Source organism: Acanthaster planci, linkage group LG04 (genome assembly GCF_054643075.1).
Source record: "Acanthaster planci isolate LZ-2023a linkage group LG04, COTS_SCS, whole genome shotgun sequence".
In the NCBI taxonomy this organism is placed as follows: Eukaryota; Metazoa; Echinodermata; class Asteroidea; order Valvatida; family Acanthasteridae; genus Acanthaster; species Acanthaster planci.
Genome location: NC_141780.1, coordinates 19,633,288 through 19,653,585, shown reverse-complemented (window position 1 = coordinate 19,653,585; position 20,298 = coordinate 19,633,288). Strand labels below are relative to the sequence as shown.

At 42.1% G+C, this 20,298-nt stretch overlaps 2 protein-coding genes across 3 annotated transcripts in view; both read left to right on the top strand.

The window, feature by feature from the left end:
* The first annotated feature begins 93 nt into the window (after positions 1-93).
* LOC110986464 (BBSome complex member BBS2-like) lies at positions 94-16,199 on the top strand. Of its 2 annotated transcripts, none has more exons than XM_087135376.1 (18): positions 94-252; positions 1,786-1,971; positions 3,320-3,544; positions 3,979-4,104; positions 4,503-4,643; positions 5,095-5,199; positions 5,463-5,549; positions 5,988-6,123; positions 6,676-6,815; positions 7,672-7,794; positions 8,209-8,306; positions 9,228-9,335; positions 9,782-9,908; positions 10,279-10,407; positions 10,834-10,971; positions 11,802-11,914; positions 12,486-12,634; positions 13,103-16,199. In XM_087135376.1, exons 2-18 carry the CDS (start codon positions 1,855-1,857, stop codon positions 13,201-13,203), a joined length of 2,163 nt encoding a protein of 720 aa, XP_086991502.1. In that variant the 5' UTR covers positions 94-252; positions 1,786-1,854; the 3' UTR covers positions 13,204-16,199. The 2 variants fall into 2 exon arrangements, with proteins under 2 accessions (XP_086991502.1, XP_086991503.1); XM_087135377.1 differs by having other exon boundaries at positions 94-268.
* The window catches only part of LOC147799471 (mannan-binding lectin serine protease 1-like), an 8,712-nt gene continuing 4,494 nt past the window's right edge, over positions 16,081-20,298 (top strand). Inside the window, exons 1-5 of the mRNA XM_087135375.1 lie at positions 16,081-16,182; positions 16,591-16,768; positions 17,060-17,231; positions 17,941-18,407; positions 19,423-19,626. Of these exons, the coding sequence (XP_086991501.1) occupies positions 16,666-16,768; positions 17,060-17,231; positions 17,941-18,407; positions 19,423-19,626 (946 nt within the window). The 5' untranslated portion in view covers positions 16,081-16,182; positions 16,591-16,665. The remainder of the gene's footprint in view (positions 16,183-16,590; positions 16,769-17,059; positions 17,232-17,940; positions 18,408-19,422; positions 19,627-20,298) is intronic.

The window sequence follows — 20,298 nt, the reverse complement described above, 5'->3', positions numbered from 1 at the left end:
TTTACGTCTATCCCTCAGTTCAACCAATGGACGTCGATGTTCTAAAAAGTGGTAAAACAAAAGATGAAGGCGCTGTATTAGATAGGACGCCCTCTTGTGACCAAAAGCGCAGAGAATTTCTTTCGCAGAAATTCTTCTTAATTAAACTTGTGCAAATTTCAGCATGATGCAAAATAAGTCGAAGCTTCGTTGGTCATTTTGGGCGTAAGCACGGATGAATGAAAAAACTTGACAGTCGGCAGATGGGTGCAGGTACAGCTCAGTATTGGCAAGTTGACTAACTGAAAACTGGCCCAACTTAACTTGGGCCCTATGCGGGTTCGCTGGCCGCGCCGCCCGGTCGGCCCGTAGGTTTTGCTCTTGAGATTGAGTGCAGTGTACATACGTACATGTACGTGACGAAATTGTGTCATGTTTAGGATTGATTAAGACAAACTTCATTTAAGTTTAGCAGCACTACCCCCCCCCCATCCATTGATACTGAACCCGACCAATTTTTCCATAAACATCACCAAATTTGAAAACCATGAAAACGGGTGCTGGGCAATTTAGGCCGAGATAGGGGCAGCTTACATTTGAGTTTACTTTTAACAAGGAAAGCGGTTCAGAACAGGTTTTTGAAAGTCGGATGAACTTGAGCCTAGGCCTTGGATCCAGGCCTAGTGCCCCTTCGAGCTCGGATGGGTGGAATGAGGGGAAAGAGTTCCATTTATGGATGGTATGCCACTCGATCCTGTGCACAAACCTTTGAGACTGGTCTGACATGTCTGAAAAATTCTAAGTGATTTCTAAGTAGGCTAAACAACTTGGATTTTTCCCTCCTAAATTGAACTTTTCTTGACACGTTTTTGCTTTCTGATGCCTGATAGGTCACTGTAGGGAATAATTACTGGCGTCTATATATGGAATTCTTCCCGAATGAGGAACCCTCTGGTGATTGGTGATAGGGTGAACGCTTGCGAGTCAACTCCTACCATGGGCAACTCGTACCTTGGACAACTTGTACCTTGGACAACTCATACCTTCATGTTATCAATTCGGTTGTAATTTTCTTGTAATCTTCATAAATCTCCCAGAGAGATCTGGAGCGCCAGCATGATATTTTTTCCATAGTGCCTGCTGCAGGCATTTGCGCCGTCGGTTTACCTGACGGATGTCGAACAATCCCAACCATTCACCATTGGGGGAGACGTTACTAAACTCTAAATTCTGGCCACGTCAACCAGCGTCAACTGTCTGACTGTGCGTGCACATGCACGACGTCGATGCATCTCACATTAATGTCACCCCATCGGTGTGTAGGGAAGGCTGTGTAGCCAAAACGACAAATTAGATGATGAACACATGACTAAGAAATCAAATTACTGTTAAAGTTATTTACAGTTATGATAAGCTCTGATTGATTTCTGTGAAGGTACAAGTTGTCTCGTATGCGAAGGTGTGAATTGTCTTTACTGGAGGTATGAGTTGTCTGAGGTGCGACTCAGCAAAGGTATGAGTTGGTACAGTTATGTTGAGTTGTCCATGGTATGAGTTGTCCAAGGTACGAGTTGTCCAAGGTACGAGTTGACCTGTTCCTGGGTGAACTTGATATAGGCCTAGGCCTATATGACAAAGAAAATTATGATGCAATTGCCTTCATAAAGAAAGTAGACATGCTAGGTCTATTTGAAAGTATGATTTTGAGGGGCGGGGTTATGCACCTTTCCATATAAATATTGAAACTGTTATTCAGTTTTTTACCAGTTACATGTAAATTCTTGCTCAACTTTATTTTGGATGCAGTCAGTTTACTGAGATCGCAGCAAATTGGAAGTGTGCCCTTGATCACTTGCTCTTGAAACCCACGTCAGAATGTTGGTCCCAGTCTTCACCTTGAAACTCAACCATAAGATCAACCCCCGCATGGTGACCCTGGGCAAGTATGACGGCAAACATCCAAATCTCACTGCAGCCACCACTGCTGGCAAGGTAAAAAGGAAAAAAGATATCAGAGAATCCCCGCCTCCAATTTACTATTTCAACATTTTTGTCCGTAACTTGGCGGTGTGAAGTTAGTTACTTATTCCTCGTTTGATGTTCGACATTCAGTGTTTGATAGGAACTGTTACCAGTTCGGCAACTGCTCAGGATGCACATCGCTAGAAACGATGGAGTGCAAAAGGGACAAAAAACAAACCGTGCCACCTACATTTCAGGCCTTGTTTGACCACAAAAAGCACCAGGTTGAAAAGACTAGGAGTCGTTGCTGATTTTGAACAGTGAGATCAGATTCAATGTACTCTCCAGGCGGGGCATGGGGTTGGGTATTTTATTTCGATTTGAGGAAAGCGTGAAGTGATGCATTCACTTTCCTACTCTGGTTTGCAAGCGAAGAACTCCACTCACAAGACTTTAGTCCAAGCTGTTTTGACCATGGAAAACTGTATTGCCCTGGTTGAAATGGAGGCAGCAGGGTCGCTAAAGTGTAGCTAGAAACAATTGGAAATAAGTTTAGACCCAGGGCGTGGGATTGATGTATATTATTTCAATTGAATGAAATTCATCACGTAGTTTGGATGGAAACAGCAAGTTTATAAAACTAACAATTTTTTTCTCTAATAATTATATTGCTGTCAAAAACCATCGCCTACATTTCAGTTCTTATTTGACCCCGAAAACTCCTATGCCCAGGGTTGCCTTTGTAAAGAGAGTTGTGTGTATATACATCATTTTGAAATGACATGTACAATTTAAATAAGGACATGTACATGGGAATGGATGTGCATTGTGGCACAATTTGTTTTTTTCCCCTTTTGCACTCCATCATTTCTATGGGTGTGCACCCTGAATGTCAAACGGTTATTTGTTCAACCCTGGAATATCAAAGGGTTTCTTGTTCAACATTAAATGCCGAACAAGGAACTAACTTTACATTGGTCCATAACTCTGGGATATCCAGAGTTGCGTTTGATCTCCTGAGTCACAGTGGGTGTGGTCATTGGTGATATTTTACAAGTTCGGGGGAGGAGGTGCGTGCCTTCCCCCCAGCAGAAGTCCCTCCCCTTGAGATTTTGAAATGCACGCTGCCTACGTACAATCCACAGCACCCTTACAAAAATGTACATACCTGAGGGGAAGACGGGTGGGGTTATAACTCCCCTTTAACCACTAAAACCAAGAGAATGAAAGAAAAACGTGTCAAATTCCTTCTTCCCCAAATCTAGGTCCGCTTCTGGAAGTAATTACTGAGCAGTGTATTAATTAAAGCAGGTTAAAACAAAGGTTTCACAGAGGCTGCTGTATGAATCTTTCTTAATCAAATGACCTTCGTGTCCAGGTTTTTGTCCACAACCCCCACACTCGAATGGCCAATGCCAGTGGCCGTGCCGTGGAAGCCAGTGTGGATTCGGACGTCAGCCTGCTCAGCATCAACCAGAAAGTCAGCGCGGTGTGCGCGGGTTCACTTGACTCGCTCGGGATCAGCGACGTCCTCATGGTTGGCACCCAGACCAACTTGCTGGCCTACGACGTGCAGAACAACACTGACGTTTTCTACAAAGATGTGAGTTGTGAGTCTCCTTGGCTCTTGTAAATTGTAGGATAGCACAGGTTGATTTTTTTGTCATTTCGTTAAATTTTGTAATCAGCTATTGTAAGTTGTAATGAGTAAGTTGGTACTTGGAAACAGATCCTTGAAGTGAAGTGCATTATTGGTCATTCAAGAATGTCAATTGGCGCATGTTAGATTGGCTCTATCAGCCCGGCCATATGCCTGGTCATGAGCACTGAATATGCTGAAACTGGCTTGACATCAGGTGCCTTGCCTTTTTGAAATATCAAACTGGCTCATTAAACCTACCACTCCCAGAATTCTAGTAAAATCCTTTGAGATTCAGTACGTCTTGTCAAATTTGTGTCATTGATAGAATAAAGTGCTTGATGGGGATCAGGCTTGAAGGTAATGACAGATTTGGCAATTTGTTTTGCTCCTAAAAGGCTCCCGATGGCGTGAATGCCATCGCTGTGGGTCAGCTGGGAGATATCGAGACACCGTTAGCCGTCATCGGCGGCAACTGCTCACTACAAGGCTATGATAGCGAGGGCAACGACTTGTTTTGGACGGTGAGTGATCGACTCTTCTTAAATTCCACACCTCCCTTGAAATACACCCAGATCTGTCAAAACACAGCACACCAGGTTTTGTTGCAGTTTGTTTCATTCAGGGCTCCGCAGTGCAGTTACCCTCAATTTACATGGGGTTAATTTTCACTAAGATCAAAAGACATAGATGATTACAGAGGGCTCCTGCATAGTGTGGAATACCTTGCAAAGCTTTGTAGCACAAATACTTGAAGAGCAGGGCATTGTTAACCTTGAAAGTCTTCAGTCCTACGGTGTAATTACATGTGACAGTCCTCAGACCTTCACCATTTAGCGGATTGAGGACTGTCTGGGGAACAAGACTTCTCAGGATAATTGATGAGTTTTCTCACCCGTTGTCTGTGCATTTCTGTTCTTAGGTGACGGGAGACAACGTCTGCTCTCTGGTTCTCTGTGACGTCACCAATGATGGGGAGCAGGAACTCATCGTTGGCTCCGAGGATTTCGACATCCGCATCTTCAGGAAGGACGAGATCATCTCAGAGATGACAGAAACAGAGGTGTCTTTACCCATTTCCTGCAGATCCCTCGAAATCTATTAGGACAGTTTGATGGATTTTAAAGGATTGTGGAAGGGAGAGTCAACCACTAAAGGGTCTTCTAGAGTTGTTGGTTTTCTGTAGAAGGACACTGTTTAGAGGGCTTTAGTATTGAAATGTAAACGATCACACGGCCTGCCATTGTCAAACTTTGTCAAAAGTCATTGTCAAAATCTCCCAGCTATACATTGCAATGCACAAGGCTCTTGATAGCAAGCAATGTGACCTTCACGGAAAGCTGGTTACTGGTAAACTAGTTGAGTTTAGCCATCATTAATTGGTTCACATTTTGAGGGACGTGATTAAAACTGTCATTAAGCTCAGTTCTTGATCCAATTTGCTCCACATTCTAACCAAGCATGTTTACATTACATTCATAGGGCACGGAATTTGATTTTGCTCGTTTGTCCAGGCAATCAGTGCTCTGTGCGCAATGGCCAATAACCGTTTCGGGTATGCCTTGGCCAATGGAACCGTGGGTGTGTATGAAAACAACTCACGCTATTGGAGAATTAAGGTTGGTTCTTTTAAGGTTCTGAACTTAACTAGATCTAATTTTATATTTGCCTGACTAGAGAATACTAACATTTTGCTGACGACTCTGCTAGTATTCATGGGAAAATTTAGATGGAAGTTAAATTAAAATTATACCTTAATTTATTATTTGGGAATAACTGTGTCTTGATGGTGGCTTCTAATTGTGTTGCCTTGGCTAGTCGACTCTGTGGGAATCTTGTTCTACTGAATGTTGATGAATTCATGTAATTTCTTCACATACAGTCCAAGAACCAGGCTGTCAGTATTCACAGTTTTGACTTGAATGGAGACGGGGTACCAGAGCTTATTACTGGATGGAGTAATGGCAAGGTAAGACCTTGTCTGAAGTGGGTAATGTCCATGGCCACGGCTATGGCTATTGACCATAGTGCACCATTTGCAAAAATCAAAACTGAAACCGCAAAAATCCTTTTGGATGCGGCTTAAACTAAGATTCAGTTGGGCTGTGGTCTTGCCTTAAAAAAAGACGTTAAAAATTAGTTGCTACTGAATTTTTACTGAAAAAGCGACTTGTTTCAATTGTATAATTAGTGTCTTGCTCAGCTTAGTTGGCATGGGTGCTGTGTTTCGGTCTGCAATTTAACTATTCTAATATATTTTGTACATCAGTTTGAAGTCAACATTAGACTTCTGTTCCAGAGTGAACAAAGCACTAAGCGGTGCTTAGAAAACAGGCAGTAGGGAGATCATGCTTTGACTAAGTTCTACGAAGGTTTAGAAGCCCTTGTGTGGATTTTTGTGTGTCAGGTGGATGCTCGAAGCGACCGTACTGGGGAGGTCATCTTCAAGGACAACCTATCCTCGTCTGTTGCCGGCATCGTGGAAGGGGACTACCGGATGGACGGGCAGAATGAGCTCATCTGCTGCTCTGTGGAGGGCGAAGGTAAGACATGCATATGCACGAGATCCTTATTCACCGTTGTTGCCATGGTATCTCTCAGCATTTCACTTGCACAGTGCCGTAACGGTGAATGGTGCACACTTCAAAATATTCCATACTCTGGCACACATCAGAATGGATGGGTCAGCCTTGCCTGCCTCTCTAAAACAGTATTGCATTCCAGATCTTGCTTGTTTCAGAAAGCAAGGTGACATCCAATGATGACCGTTAGCAAGTGCACAGACGTCTTTAATGTGCCGCGTTTCTGAGTTTGAATGAAAATATTGTCATCAAATGATAAATGCTATTTTATTTTTGGCCAACGGAGATCAAGTAGCCATGCAAAAAGAGCAGCTGTTGAGGAAATCACATTTTGAAGGCTTCAAAACGGGGTCAGTATGTCTTGTCAAATTTGGCTGCATTTTTCTCTTTTGGCATTGATAAATTGAAAAAAATGGTTTAGTTACCATTAATAAAAGTCACCTCCCAAGAAACTGGTCGTAATCCTGGCTCAGTGACTGAAAGAGAAATCTGCGGACATTATTTGTGTTGCAGTGCGTGGTTACCTCCCAGCATCGCAGGACCAAAAGGCTAACTTGATGGACACCAACGTAGAGCAGGAAACCATCCGAGAACTGAGTCAGAGGAAGCAGAACCTCCTGCTGGAACTCAAGAACTACGAAGAAAATGCCAAGGTGAGAGCCAAGGAGTAACCATGCCGACCTCAACGACCAGTCCGTGAGATTTACAAATGTATACCTTGACCACAATGAAACCACATTTAGTATTTCTGGTAATGACACCAAGGATTCCTCAAAAGGGCCCTGGGCACTGTAGCTCTTAAGCTGGGGAAACCTGTAAAGAGCAGACAATGAGAAGCAGTTACAGTTTTGGAGGTGGGAAGGAAAACCCCAGGGGAATATGCTGGGTAAAGCAGGGAATCTGTTAGGGACTGAAAGTGCATTCTTCACGTGGACCAAGCCAGGAATCGAACCCAGGCCACATAGTTGTATGGTAAAGTGAGGAAAGAACCATTGCATTAGCCTGACTTTTGCAACCAGTGAGCTCCGTGCATGAAGGAGAAGGTTTTTTTTTTCTTATTTAGTGGTTTTCAATTTCATGTGTCAGTTTCAAATCCCAGTGGATCTGTACATGAACTATTGAATTGTGTCAGAACCCAGTCAAGGAATAAACTTCAGCCTTCTTCTCTGAGAAATTTGTAATAACACAGTGGAAAATGGAGCTGGCCAAAATGGTAGCACTCTTCACATCTTTTGCTCCTAAAGAAATCTAATGCAAAGTCCCAAGGTACTTTTACAACTTAATTCCAATTAAATCATGCACAGTGTAGAAGCCCATTTGCCCAACGCCTGTACCAGTTTTCAAGAGGCATCGAGTTCGGTATCAAACAGAAGTACGTTTATCATGGCTGTAGTGTTCTTAACCTTGCAAAATCTTCCCATCGGATGGATTTTGAGGTTGATGGAGAGTTGAGGTCAAGCCAAAGACTTCTAACAAACCAACTGTTTCATCTCATTTTGTACATAACAGGCTGGGCAAGCAGAGCGGCCCTCAGGCATGGGGGAATTAGACAAGGCTCAGATGGGCATCATACCTGCCAACACGCAGCTGCAGACATCACTGATGGTCAATCCTGGTGATGCTAACAAACCTGTAAGCACCCTCCAATCCTCTGAAAATTGTGCGACCTGTGACCCCAGTTGACAATTGTGGATGGATTTTTTTATTTGTGGTAATGGGTTTTGCCCTTTACTGTCATAGTGTTCTTGCTCAGTACTCTCCAAGAGTTCATTTGGGTGTGATTTTAAGACTGCAGCACCTTCTACTCATGGTTGATCAGTAAACATGATTGTTTATTACAGTTTTGGAATACACATCTGTCTAAGACTTTCATAGTTTGCAGTGAATCAAAGGTCGGTGGCTGGCAAAAATCTATTCATGTGTCTGTGATGAAGTCTTGTCTCAAAGAAGCATGTTGCAGAACTTTAAAGATTAAAACATTGCAAAAGTAGCATTTTCAATGTGACATCATGCCTCATGTCTGCTTGATATGATTCCTTTTTGTAGCCCCATGTTGAGCTCTCTGTCTCCACCACCAATGACACCATTGTCAGGGCTGTACTCATCTTTGCTGAGGGCATCTTTGAAGGAGAGAGCCATGTTGTGTAAGTTGACCCAATCCAAGCTGTAAGGTAGCTTTATTTATTCAGAGAGATTAAGTAAGGAGGGTAGTTAGGTTACCTTTGTCTTAAGTTTTCCTATGGTTATGCTGAAGGTTTCCCGGCTCCCTCATCTAGCAAAAGCTTTCAATTTTCTTTTAACTCTCCTGTGGTATGCGCTGATATCAACAGTCCAGTCTTTGGCCAGTGTCGTCCACGTAGAACGCGACTCTGCACAGCTTCACTGCGTATAGAGTGTTTCACCAGCACCAAATGACTCGTGTGGTTGTTGTGCTGCCCTTATTATTACTCCAGTCAGTTTATTGTACAGTTACTCCCCTGGAACAGTGAAGCGTAGTTGTTGGACGGCACAAACCGTCGTCTGATCTGTCCCTCGAAGGGGCTATTTATTCAGTGAATACAATGGCGTAGCTGTGACAAAGAGTGACTTCTGCATAGAAGGATGAGTCACCAATTCATAAAGCGAAAGAAACTTTCAAGGTTGACTTTCTAAGGAATATTTGTGAAGGTGTAAGTGTCGGCTGGAGCTGAGTCGAACTTCCATCTTCAGAATCACTGCGCAGGTGCTTCACTAACTAAGTTGTCAGTGTTGCAGTCGAATCCATCACAAATTCCTGCAAGTCCATCCAGTCACAAATCAGGTCACAAGTAGTTTAGGTGAACTGCAACAAAAGCATTCCTGTGTCCTCGTTACTTTGCTACTCATGGCTGGTCTCATGACTGGACTTGCGGAAGGATGGTAGACTCCACTACAACACTGTCTCTGGGGTTTCTTGGTTTACAAGTATTATGTTCCAGCTTGGCTAGCCATAAGCTCGTAATTTTCCACGGGATCACAAATGTTGGTTTTATTTGTTTATTATTAACATAAATGAGCCAAAGGAGGTTTTTTGGTTTCAACTTTAGTCACCCCAGCTTTCAGAATCTCAGCAACAGCCTGAGGGTGCAGGTGGTGCCTCCGAAGGATGTCCCCGTCGACTTGCACATCAAGGCATTCGTTGGAGGCAAAGCAAGGTCAGACATGTTTTTCCTCTTAAAAAGCACACCCCCCCTAAAAAAAACCAACAACCAAAAATAACATTTTGATATTGGGTTTTAACTTGCAAGGACTTGAATCCAGTGGTAATAACTCACATCATCTGACTACCAATTCTTTTGAAAAACAAATAGCAACAGTATTTAGATAATTCACCCGTATGTGGTTGACATGATCTTTTCGTTATGATGTATGGATTATAATGTTGCATATTTCAAACCACTGCTAATTCCAGAAACTCTGCAATTAGAAAGAAAAGAGAAATTGGTCTCCAATCAAATTTTTCTGTGTTGTGTGGATTCTTTAACAGTTATCACCATGTTGCTTAATAAAAAGCCCCCCAACAAATACAAATCCAGCTAGAAGTTTTCTGCAGAAGCTGAACTAATTAATGAATGTGGTGTTTTACACTTCCTTGTCACAGTAATCAGTACCACGTGTTTGAGTTGACGAGACAGCTTCCTCGATTCTCGATGTACCTGCCCTGCCCTGAAGACACTCCAGAGCCCAAAAGCAGTGTGACATTCACAGTCAATGAGCGCGTGCAAAGGGTAAAATAGTTTTTTTTCCCGCCACATTTGTGGAAGCATTTGGACGAGAAATGAATTCTGGCCTGCCGGGGTTTCATTTTCAGATCCCAGTATCTTTGGGAAAATCCCCAAGATGCTGGCCAGCTTTGTGATCAAGCTCCCATTCTAATGAAACCTTTACCTAATAACAACATCACTGTTTTGCTCATGAATATGGAAATCGCATCTGCATTAACACTATGACCCTGGAAAAAGTAGCCAAAAAAGACAAAAAAAGAAACTGAGTCGGACCTAAATGTCTCTGCCTATGACCCCATTAAAATAAACAATTCTTTTACGGGGACCATTTAGAGTTATCAACTTATTACTTATTTATCTTCGTTCTTACCAGGTATTAATGTGGATCAACCAGAATTTCTTGTTGAATGATGACATCACGGGTAAAGGGGACCTCAGTGTGGGCTTCATGTCACTGCGTGGCTCGGGGCCGTTGTTCATCAACATGCAGGCAAATGGACAGGTGAATGCATCCAAATCTCAACCTTAACCTCGTTGTCTTGTCCTGTCAGTCTGAACGCTCCGGTGGTTACTCCCTACTTAGTGTGCGAGAGTGACCAAGGTCTACCAGTGGCCGTTTGTCAACCACTGGTACCCAGGATTTATTTGTGCGTAGGTTACCCGGTGAAACTGACCAGTGGTTGATAGATGGTCACTGGCCAAACCTGGGCCCTGTGCAGCATTTCCCAAATTCGTGCCAGTGTTATGATCTTTTTTATATGGGAACATCATCCAACCAACACACAAATACTGATAGCTTTGAAAGCCATTCGGCTCATCTTACGTTGCAAAAAAGGAAGTATGATAAGGCTGGCTGCTTGCGAATGTATTTCAGTTTTGCTATGTTCATTTGAGAAGAAGGTTTCATTGCTGCTTTCCCCAACACCAGATGACCATCAAGACCGATGACATGGACCTCGCTGGTGACCTGATCCAGGCCATAGCCAACTTCCTAGGGATCGAAGACCTTCAAGTCACTGCCGATTTCCCCATGCACATGGAAGAACTCAAGAACGTGCTGCACAAAGTAAGACAAACTTTGTGCTTTTTTTTTTTTTTTTGGCTTTTTGCAGAGGATGGAAATTTTGTTTCCAATTACGTGTATTCACAGAAAAGAGTGAGAGTGCTTTAGTGGAGAAAGCTAATCCTCCATCAGTGGGAATCGACAAAATAATGTTTTGGATACCATAGGAGTTGTGCGTGAACAAAAGAGGGAGCTACAGTATGCAACATTTAATGGGCACAGAAAGGTCTCTTCACTGGTTCCAGTGATGTGCCTTTCACTGTTTCTGTAATGCAAGTGTACCAGTACCAGTGTGCTCAAGACATGATGGTGCCCAGTGATCCTTCAGTACTGCACTCTTTGTATGTACTGATGAGTGAAATGCTTCTGCAACTTTAATATGACGTGGAGTGTAGACCCTCTAATCCCAAATTATCCTAAATCCTACTTGTATGATACCAACCGAAGAATAAAAACAATAATAACAAGCACTTGTAAAGCGCCCTCTATCTAGCAAACTATTCCGAGGCGTTGTATTATCATTATCTCTGCACATTGGGCTCGCACATCACCTGAACATTGCTGAAACCATCTCAGCTCCCGGGGGAGTATGCTAGCCCAGTGCTGCTATTTGGGTGCAAACGGCTGAACAACCGTGTCTGCCCTCACAGGTACCCATCTACTCCTTTTGGAGGGAAAGCCAAGGTTCCTTGTACCAAACCAAGACAGCTAGAGAGAAATGGGCTTATTTGCATCAAGACATTAATAGTTGTAGACAGTAAAAAAGAACTTGTTCTCGGAGGTAAAGGGCGCATTTATATTTCTTCACCCCCCTGCTATTGTTTGCCTAACAGGTGGACGAGTTCCATGCCGTCAGACAGAAGCTGACAGCCGAGATGGCCGATCATTCCAACCTGATCCGAAGCCTCGTAGTCAGAGCGGAGGATGCCCGCCTCATGGGGGACATGTAAGTTCTTGGTATAAACTTCGGGGGGGAAATGTGAATATTTGGAAAGCGTCCACAGCTGGTGGAGTGCGAGCAAGGTAGTCCAGAGGGCAAAGACAAGTTGATCTCTCAAATTACGCCAAGTATTTGTTGCTAAGAGTAGCCCGAGGAGTAGTGTACACTAACATTGTTATGATTATACGATGCTGGAAATTCACGACAAGCAATAGCTGTTAAGATAAATGAGGAAAAGTTTTCTTCTTACACAATCACAGGCTGATTTTGTTTTAAATGTTTACAAGCATCATTGTCCCGCTTTACGAGATGCTCCTTTTGCCAATTAGGTGTAATAATTAGTTATATCTACAATTAGGTGAGGCTATTGGAGGAAAGGCTGTCTGGACAAACTTTTAGACTAATCAGCTGACCAACACTTGAATGTAGAAGCCATTTCTGCCTCTTCATTTGATAGGGTGTGGTGACTTACCAAAGAGCTCATTTAATGTGTGCCGGAGTGTGGTGACATCACACAAGTGATGTCGTCTTAAAGGGACATGGCGGTTAGGAATTAAGTTTTGTTTGTGGGTTACAGGAGAAACATGCGTCGGGGCTACATGGAGCTGTATGATTTGAACCGTGACCTGATCAATGGCTACAAGATCCGCTGTACCAACCACCAAGAGTTACTCAACTGCCTCAAGCTGGTCAACCAGACCATCCAGAAAGCTGGCCAACTCAGAGGTACGTGATCAGAGACCTGATCCTCTTAACATCCTTGAATTCCCATCCAACTCCTCAACTACCTCAAACTGGTCAACTGGACCAACAGAGACAGTTGGCCGACTCAGTAGTACGTGGTCACAAACTGAGGTTAACCCTCCAAGCCACCCATCCACCTGGAGGATTTTGCAGGAGTTAGGAAAGAAGAACTTGGCTATCATTAGAACCCACTCTACCATTGGGCTCCTGAGTTGAATTAGTGCTTTATTTTGAATGATTCAAGTAGGTTTTGAACAGAAACGTCCTAGGAGTTACTCCCCCGTGTTATTTGTTCTCTTATTTAACCCCCCCTTCTGTAGCATTCAGAAAACCTGAATGGATATTTTTGGAAGGCATTTGATAGTTGAAATTGTAGGAAGGTTAGAATTACAAAAATGAAGCAATGCCCCATTTTCTTGAGGTTTTTGTTGTCACTTTTGTGTCCATCAGTTGGGAAATTCAAGACCCAAGTAGTGTCGTCCTGCCGCGAGGCCATCAAAACGAACAACATCAGCGCCCTCTTTAAGATCATCAAAACTGGGGCGTCTTGATCATGAGAGACTGCAGAGGTAGGCACAGCGTGGCAAAGAGTTTACCGAAGGGGTATTTCGGTAGTAAAGTGTAGTAGGAGGTGCCATCTTTACTGTGCGTGGATTATGTATCGGGTTATGCCTTTGGTTGTCCCGCTGATGAGTTGCCGGATATTACCTATAACTATGCTCAGAAACCGGTGTTCGCCATGACACACAGTTTTCTGTCCCTTACATCAGGAAACCCAAATTGCGCCCTGCTTTACTCGTTCAAACTATTGCCAACACCAGAACCTCTCCTTGTATTTTTGTACCCACTCTCGGAATGGTTGTTTCTTTGAGAGGGCATGGCCACTTTTCCCTCATGAGAGTCTGCAGGAAAAAAACCCAATTTGCTTGGTTACATTTTGAGAACCCAGGCAGGCCAATGCCGGGAGCCAGTTTGGGGGAGATGCTAAGCTCCGAAAATATTTGTCTTTGCGGATAAAAACAAAATGGTTATTTACTAAATGCTATGCTGTGCACTTTGCTTGGAACCGGTTTGCAGTGAATTCTTGCTTGGTACAAGAGTTTTTGCTAAACAGCATTTTCTTCTTTGGAAACAAAATTGGTTCTGCTTCCTTTTACATAGCATCTTAAAACAGAATATATGGGCAGGAATTGGTTTCTCACTTTTTTGATAGGAATGCAGTGTTTTCAGCCAAGTCTGAACTGGTTAACAGCTAAAGAGATCAAATCGTATTTATTTAAAATTAAATGAACAACAATTTAAAGGATTCTAGTTGGCATAAATGAGTCTGTCGAACATTTTTGCACAACATTGAACTGGAGTAGAGTAGATACATTTATTTCTTCTTTCTCTATTTCCAATTTACATTTTCTCAAAACAGTCCCCCCAAACTTAAATGTCACACTATCAACAAAGGGGAAGCTAAACTTTTTTTGGGGGGGGGTGGTCCTTATTCTGTGACATCAGATCTAGGGATGTATGTATGGGTCTTGGCAGCCGCAAAAATTCTGAGCCAGGAGTGAAATGCAATTCTGTGTACATTTCAGATATATTATTCATGTACAGAAGTAATGTTTCAGTTGTTAGAGATGTAAATATGTATGCAAATGTCAGCACACAAGTTGGTACAATACCACACTTGTAAGAAAGAGGCACCAATTCGCTTTTCCATTGGTGTTGTCAAATTCCAGCTTGTTGGTGACAGCCTACAGGTCTTCTTGTGTTAGTGTATTCAATATTTTGTAGATAATTGCAAATTATTGTTTGCAACTTCCAAACTTGTGCCTGCTATTTCAAGTGAGATACTTAGGCATGGAGTGTGCATATTATTAAGATTGTGCAGTGTGTGTGGGGCACTGAGGAAATATTTGGGTTTTGTATTGAGGTCATGTACAAACCTATTGGGAAGATTGGGGCTTATACAAAAGTTCACACGCAGCGTTTATCTTTGAACACTAAGGTTTTTTTAAATGAACATACACATGGTTTGTGCAATGAAAATGTAAAATAAGTATAACCCCCCCCCAGGATTTTACAAGTAGACTCTTATATTTTAAGCCGTCCCTCTGACATTGTGCTAAGTATTCTTTCACACAGTACTTAACGCTCAAGGCATGCCTGTGTTAATTACATGAGAAGATGGAGATAAGAGTTTGTGTGAGTTTTGACTGATCGTGATTGTGGGACTCAATGCGATAGCTTTCTCAACATTATCTACGTAATCTCGACAGCATCCTGTATAACATCCTCTAAGTATGGGGCAAGTTTAGGTGTAAATTACTTTTAGTCTGAGCAGGCCTCTGTGCCATCTCTACCCGGGTTATGTTGGGATGAATCCCAGATTCTTCAAAGTTTACCTGGAATTTTGGGTAGGATTTGACAGGATTTAGGAAGGCAGATCCCAGCCACTGTTATTTCACTTGATGTCTGTTAGAACTTACTTTTCAACAGTGCAAAGAATTTATTGTTGGGTCTTCTGTATTGAGGTGAATTTAGAAGGATTCTGATTGGCTCCATGAAAAGAAGAGGCTTGTCGAGTTGGGGCGCGGAAGATGCAAGGGGAAAAAAGGGAGGGCGGCACTTGTCCTACTTTCTCCCCTTCCCGGAATAGAATTGAAAAAATAAAAAAAGGGAGAAAACCAAAAGAAATGAAATAAACAGATGAAAGGAACTGAAATATGTGTGAAAACCTCCAAATTAACCTCCGTCCACTGTTAATAGTTTATCAGTTCATTCCAAATCAGTGTTTTACTCCTCCACCCCCACAAAAAAGTGCCCCCCCCCACTGGAAAATCCTAGCGACGCCCATGACTTAGGGCTGGTGTACATATTGAATGTCAGTCTTTATTTCTGACACATTAATCTGGATCAAGACGGGAAATCAGGTTGGAGAGCCAAAATGGCAATGTGTATGTATCTATGTGTCTCTCAAGACAATCCACAAGGTCGCAATTGTCCGTATTTTGGGGTCAGCCAAGCCCAAAATGAATTTTTACTCCTGTGAAATTTGGTTTCATTTTGAAATCTTGTCATTTCTTCGAACTTCTCATGTGGTTTCTGCAAAATATTTGTTTTGGGGAGCTCTCAACATTGGCCCTCGTGTAGAAAAATCTTGCAGGTAGTTTTACCTTGGCAGAGTAAATAGCTGTCAACAGAAAAAAAAGTACAGACAGATGTTTACACAAACCTACATTCCTTTTGCTTTTCTAAAGCTACAAATCAACTCAGTGATCAATTTATTGCGACCTTCCAACCCACACGTAGAGATGTTATCACTGTAAGTGTTCAAACAGACTTTTCTTTGTTGAAGTGTTTCCTTGTTTTTATGTAAATCCAGGATGTTGCTGGATCTCTCTGCCACCCTGGACATGCATGTATCTGCAGTGCACAAATTTTACCAGTCCATTACTTTTAAACATTTCAAACTCATCCAATGTGTAAAGAATATGTAGTTTATACTCCATCCTAAGAGAAGTACGAAATAATAGACAGTGAGTTGATGAATCTGTGCTTGTGTCAGCCAAGTGCATTCTTTGTCCTTTCTTTGTTCTGTTTCAAAGTAATTCAGGTTTGAATTATGAATTTCTCACCACATGCCTTTTTCTTTGTAAGGTACAGAAGTGTAGAGGGAAAGGTTTGGGTGATAGGTTCATAGCATTGGAGTTGTGGTCTTTGCGGGAACTCAAAGGCATACAGTGGATATAAAGATTGAGATGTTTCCTCTCTGAAGGTCATTCCCTTTTGTGACGGTTTGTGATAGTGAACCACTGACATAAATCACAGGACATCTGCTCGGGACATCCCCAACTTTTGTTCCATTCTCCCATCACTTCCTTCCTCAAAATGCACTGTTTTCAAGAGTGTGCAAGTTAGCATTTGGCTTTTTGTGGTCTTGTCAGTCAGACCTCTTCCTCCACTACGTGCTGCTGGCGGACACAGATTGATCTGCACAAGTTCTCACAGAGTATGAAATCATGTTTCAGTTATTTTACCGCTGTTGTCTGCTAGCCAGCTTTTTATCTCTTGCAAGAGCTGATGTTGGTTTGTTTAGACATATTTTGAAGCGAGAAACAGTTGGTAAGTGTTTCATTTATTTTACGTTTAGTAATATGTGCACACAAACTTTGGTTTCCGGTCAGTTCATTTATGTCAAATACTTGATACAGCTACAGAAATTAAACTGACGAGATTGTTTTTCTTTCATATTATGGAATGAAAACTGCTTTAATGTTGAGGCATGGTAAGTGTTATTGGGCTAAAAGGTTTTTTTAGAAAAACATCAATGTTGATTTTAACAAACTGGCTATGCAAATCTCACATGGAGATTTTAATTGGCTTTTTGACAACATCATCAACCATTCCTTCCAGATTGTTGGACTGATCTCACTGCCAGGCAACGCCAAGCGTCCTTCACCAGCCCCGGGTTTCCATCCGATTACCCGAACAATGCAGACTGCACCTGGAGGATTACAGCACCCCCTGGCAGCCAGATTGCCATCAGCTTTGTCTCATTTGATGTAGAATTTCAACGGAATTGCCAGTGAGTTTTGGGTATCGGAGGCCTTCACGATTTGGTTGTGTTATTGATGTTATTTTGTCTTTAATAGTGGTTACTGAAAAATATCTGCAGTGACAAAGTTATCAAAGTTATCAAGTGTGGAGACTACTTGGTCAGCATTGGGTATCCAACCACCACCTAATTAATAACTTTTCAGACCGGGAGGAATTTTATAATAACTAGACCATAGGGAATGCTTAGATTTCGTGTTTATGTTCAAAGGTTGTTGGGTAAGACAGAATTAGCAATTTGAAACATGAAAAATTTGTTTTTACATTCTTTGTTGTTTGAATTGGGGTGAGATTTCTGTTTTTCACACTGATCTGGATATCAATCTGTGATCAAAGAGCTGGTTTGCTCCATTCATTTTGCAGGTTTTGGTGACACTGAACCAACTGCAGGATAATTGATCGAGATTCAGACCATGTGAATAGATAGTCACTATACATGGTTCCTTTCGTATTCATATCATTAATGGGATAATGAGTTCCCCTGCTATCTGTAAATGCACATGACTAGCTGCTAAGCACACTACAAAAAAATGTTGTGTAGGGAATAACATTATGACCATCCAAATTAAGTGCTACTAGAGGTATATTGCCAGGCTGCCTTTTATGCTGTTTACGGGATTTTTTTTGTCCAACCAATATTTACATTTACCTGAGTACCACCTTTGTTCTATGTTTTCCAGGTACGATTATCTCACTATATATGATGGCCCTGATCGTACGTTTCCTCAAGTTGGGCGTTACTGTGGACAGGATTTACCAGCAGACTTCACGTCCAGCCTACCAGCCATCTTGCTCCAATTCAAAAGCGACTCTTCGGACACAGAGGGAGGCTTCGAGATCGAGTTTCATGGGATTGGGGATTTTGAAGATGAGGTCATTAGGGAGCCAGATGGTGGCAGTGATGGTGATGGTGGTGGGGTTGATGAGGGGGGTGATGGTGACTTAGGCGGTGGGGTTTTGGGTAGTGGCAACAGCAGCAGCAGCTGGGATTCCTTTCCAGGTGAGGGCTATGGTGGTGGTGGTGATGATGCAGTGGGTCAAGGTGGTGATGGAGTGCGAGACATCAGTAATGGTAACACAGATCCCACTGGAGGCCCTGCTGTGAATGCTAATGGTGCTGAACAGCATCAGACTGTTGAAATTGATGGTAAGTTCCTTGGAATGTTAACGGAGATTCATTTGTTTCTGTGCTGTTTTCTTTGACAGGACTTGTTTTGTGCACTTTTTTCTAAGGTTTAAAACCAGTTGGGTTTTCTAAAACAAAGACATTCACATTGGCAGTTGGTAGGGTACCCGTACAAAATTCAAAGCATTGTGGGTTCAAATCTCATTCTAACAGTTGTAATGACTCTAGTCAATTACTTGACTCGAGTGCGACTCGAGTCTCTGCAGCCAAATGACTCAACTCAAATCCCTCATAGAGACTTAACTCAAGTACAAAGTTTATAAGACTTGAGTTTCAAAACAAAAGCAAATTTTCAGTTGGCTAGATACCTGTCACCCTAATTTATTTTCAGTTTGTCTAAGTGAAAATAGAAAAGCAACAAACGACTTACTGGTAGTTGTGTTTTTATTGTATTTTGTTCAAACATTTGTGACTCAAATTGACTCGAGCCTGTGACTTGACTGACTCGATTACACAAAGTGACTTGACTGGACTCAACTTCTTGACCTAACGACTTGACTCGAGTCACAATGTTAAAATGACTTGACTTGAGTCACCAAATTTAGTGACTTGTTACAACACTGCCTTCTGGTTAATTTCTCTGTTCATTTTTACAAAACAGTTTGGTCATGTACATCCAGACTGAAAGGTGGAGGCTACTTCATCATCGAGCTTATGAGACTTTTTCCTTGTGACGCCATCAAATTTTGCTGATGAAAATGTTTTGAAAAATGGGCTAATTCCCCCTTTTTTAGACCTTTTCCTTAGTTGTAGTGTCATTTCCTTATCACGTCCATACTAAGGGACTCGTCAAAGGATATCCTTGCAGCTCTTGCAGCACATACTATGTTTATTTTTCTGGGGCATTCGCTCCCAAGTCATTAAACAAACTAACAGTTTTCTATAGTTTTTTGCACTAGCTTACAAAAGTGAAAGTATACAAGAGCAGCTCACTTAAACGTTTTGCTTTTCTCTTCTCGCCATGATCACTTATCAGGCTGTCATCAAGAATGGCACAATGCTCGCCATGGCAACATCACATCACCAGGATATCCTAGTCCGTATCCAAGCAACGCCGAGTGCACCATTGTGATCAATGCTCCACCACGACATGGCATCACTCTGACGTTTCACTCTTTTGATACGGAGGAATTCTTCTGTGTCTTTGATTATGTGCTGATAAAAGACAGTATTTCAGCAGGTGATTATTTTGTTGCTGTACGTGTGACATTCTATATGTCTTCCTGCAATGGCAATCTTTCAATTTATTTCCCGGTCGTAGTTCAAGAATAAAACTTCCTTTGTTGATGAAGGAGGTCCCCTAAATTTCCAAAGGGCAGTTCAGAAAATATGGATGAAAGGGCTTCTGCTGGTACATGTGGTCGATTCACGGGCATTTTATTTTTTATTGCTTGTTTTTGTTGACTAGGAAAAGATAGTTGCCACTTGGTGGTTTAAAACTTGCAGGCAAAATGATCTGCATGGTGTTTTGAGCTCTCCGTCTCCCAAAAGTACCAGAACTTGACCAAATACACAGGTTGTGGTCAGCTTCAGTGAATATGCCAATGCTGCTGTCTTTGAATCTAGAATCAACTACATGTATTCGAAAATTACCAATATCTCACTACTTGCAGCTATCCTCATTTCAGTTTTGAACATTAAAACCATGAAAAATATCATCCTCATCCTTACCATTTGTGTCATGTAGTTGATATCAGAGCACACATCAATTTCCCCACTAAATTTGCATATCATAAAAGGTCATATATCCATTATATGAAACCTGGACTGGAAGAGCAGCTTCACTAGGACACAGTTCCTTGCAGTAATCGCAATTTCTTTCACACTGGAAGAGCAGCTTCACTAGGACACA

What these genes read in the sequence shown, in the direction of transcription:
- LOC110986464 (XM_087135376.1), top strand. Translation starts at nt 1,855, where the DNA reads ATGTTGGTCCCAGTCTTCACCTTGAAACTCAACCATAAGATCAACCCC. An exon ending in GCAACGACTTGTTTTGGACG is followed by an intron (nt 4,105 to 4,502) that starts GTGAGTGATCGA and finishes TTCTGTTCTTAG; the next exon opens with GTGACGGGAGACAACGTCTG. An exon ending in TCAATGAGCGCGTGCAAAGG is followed by an intron (nt 9,909 to 10,278) that starts GTAAAATAGTTT and finishes CGTTCTTACCAG; the next exon opens with GTATTAATGTGGATCAACCA.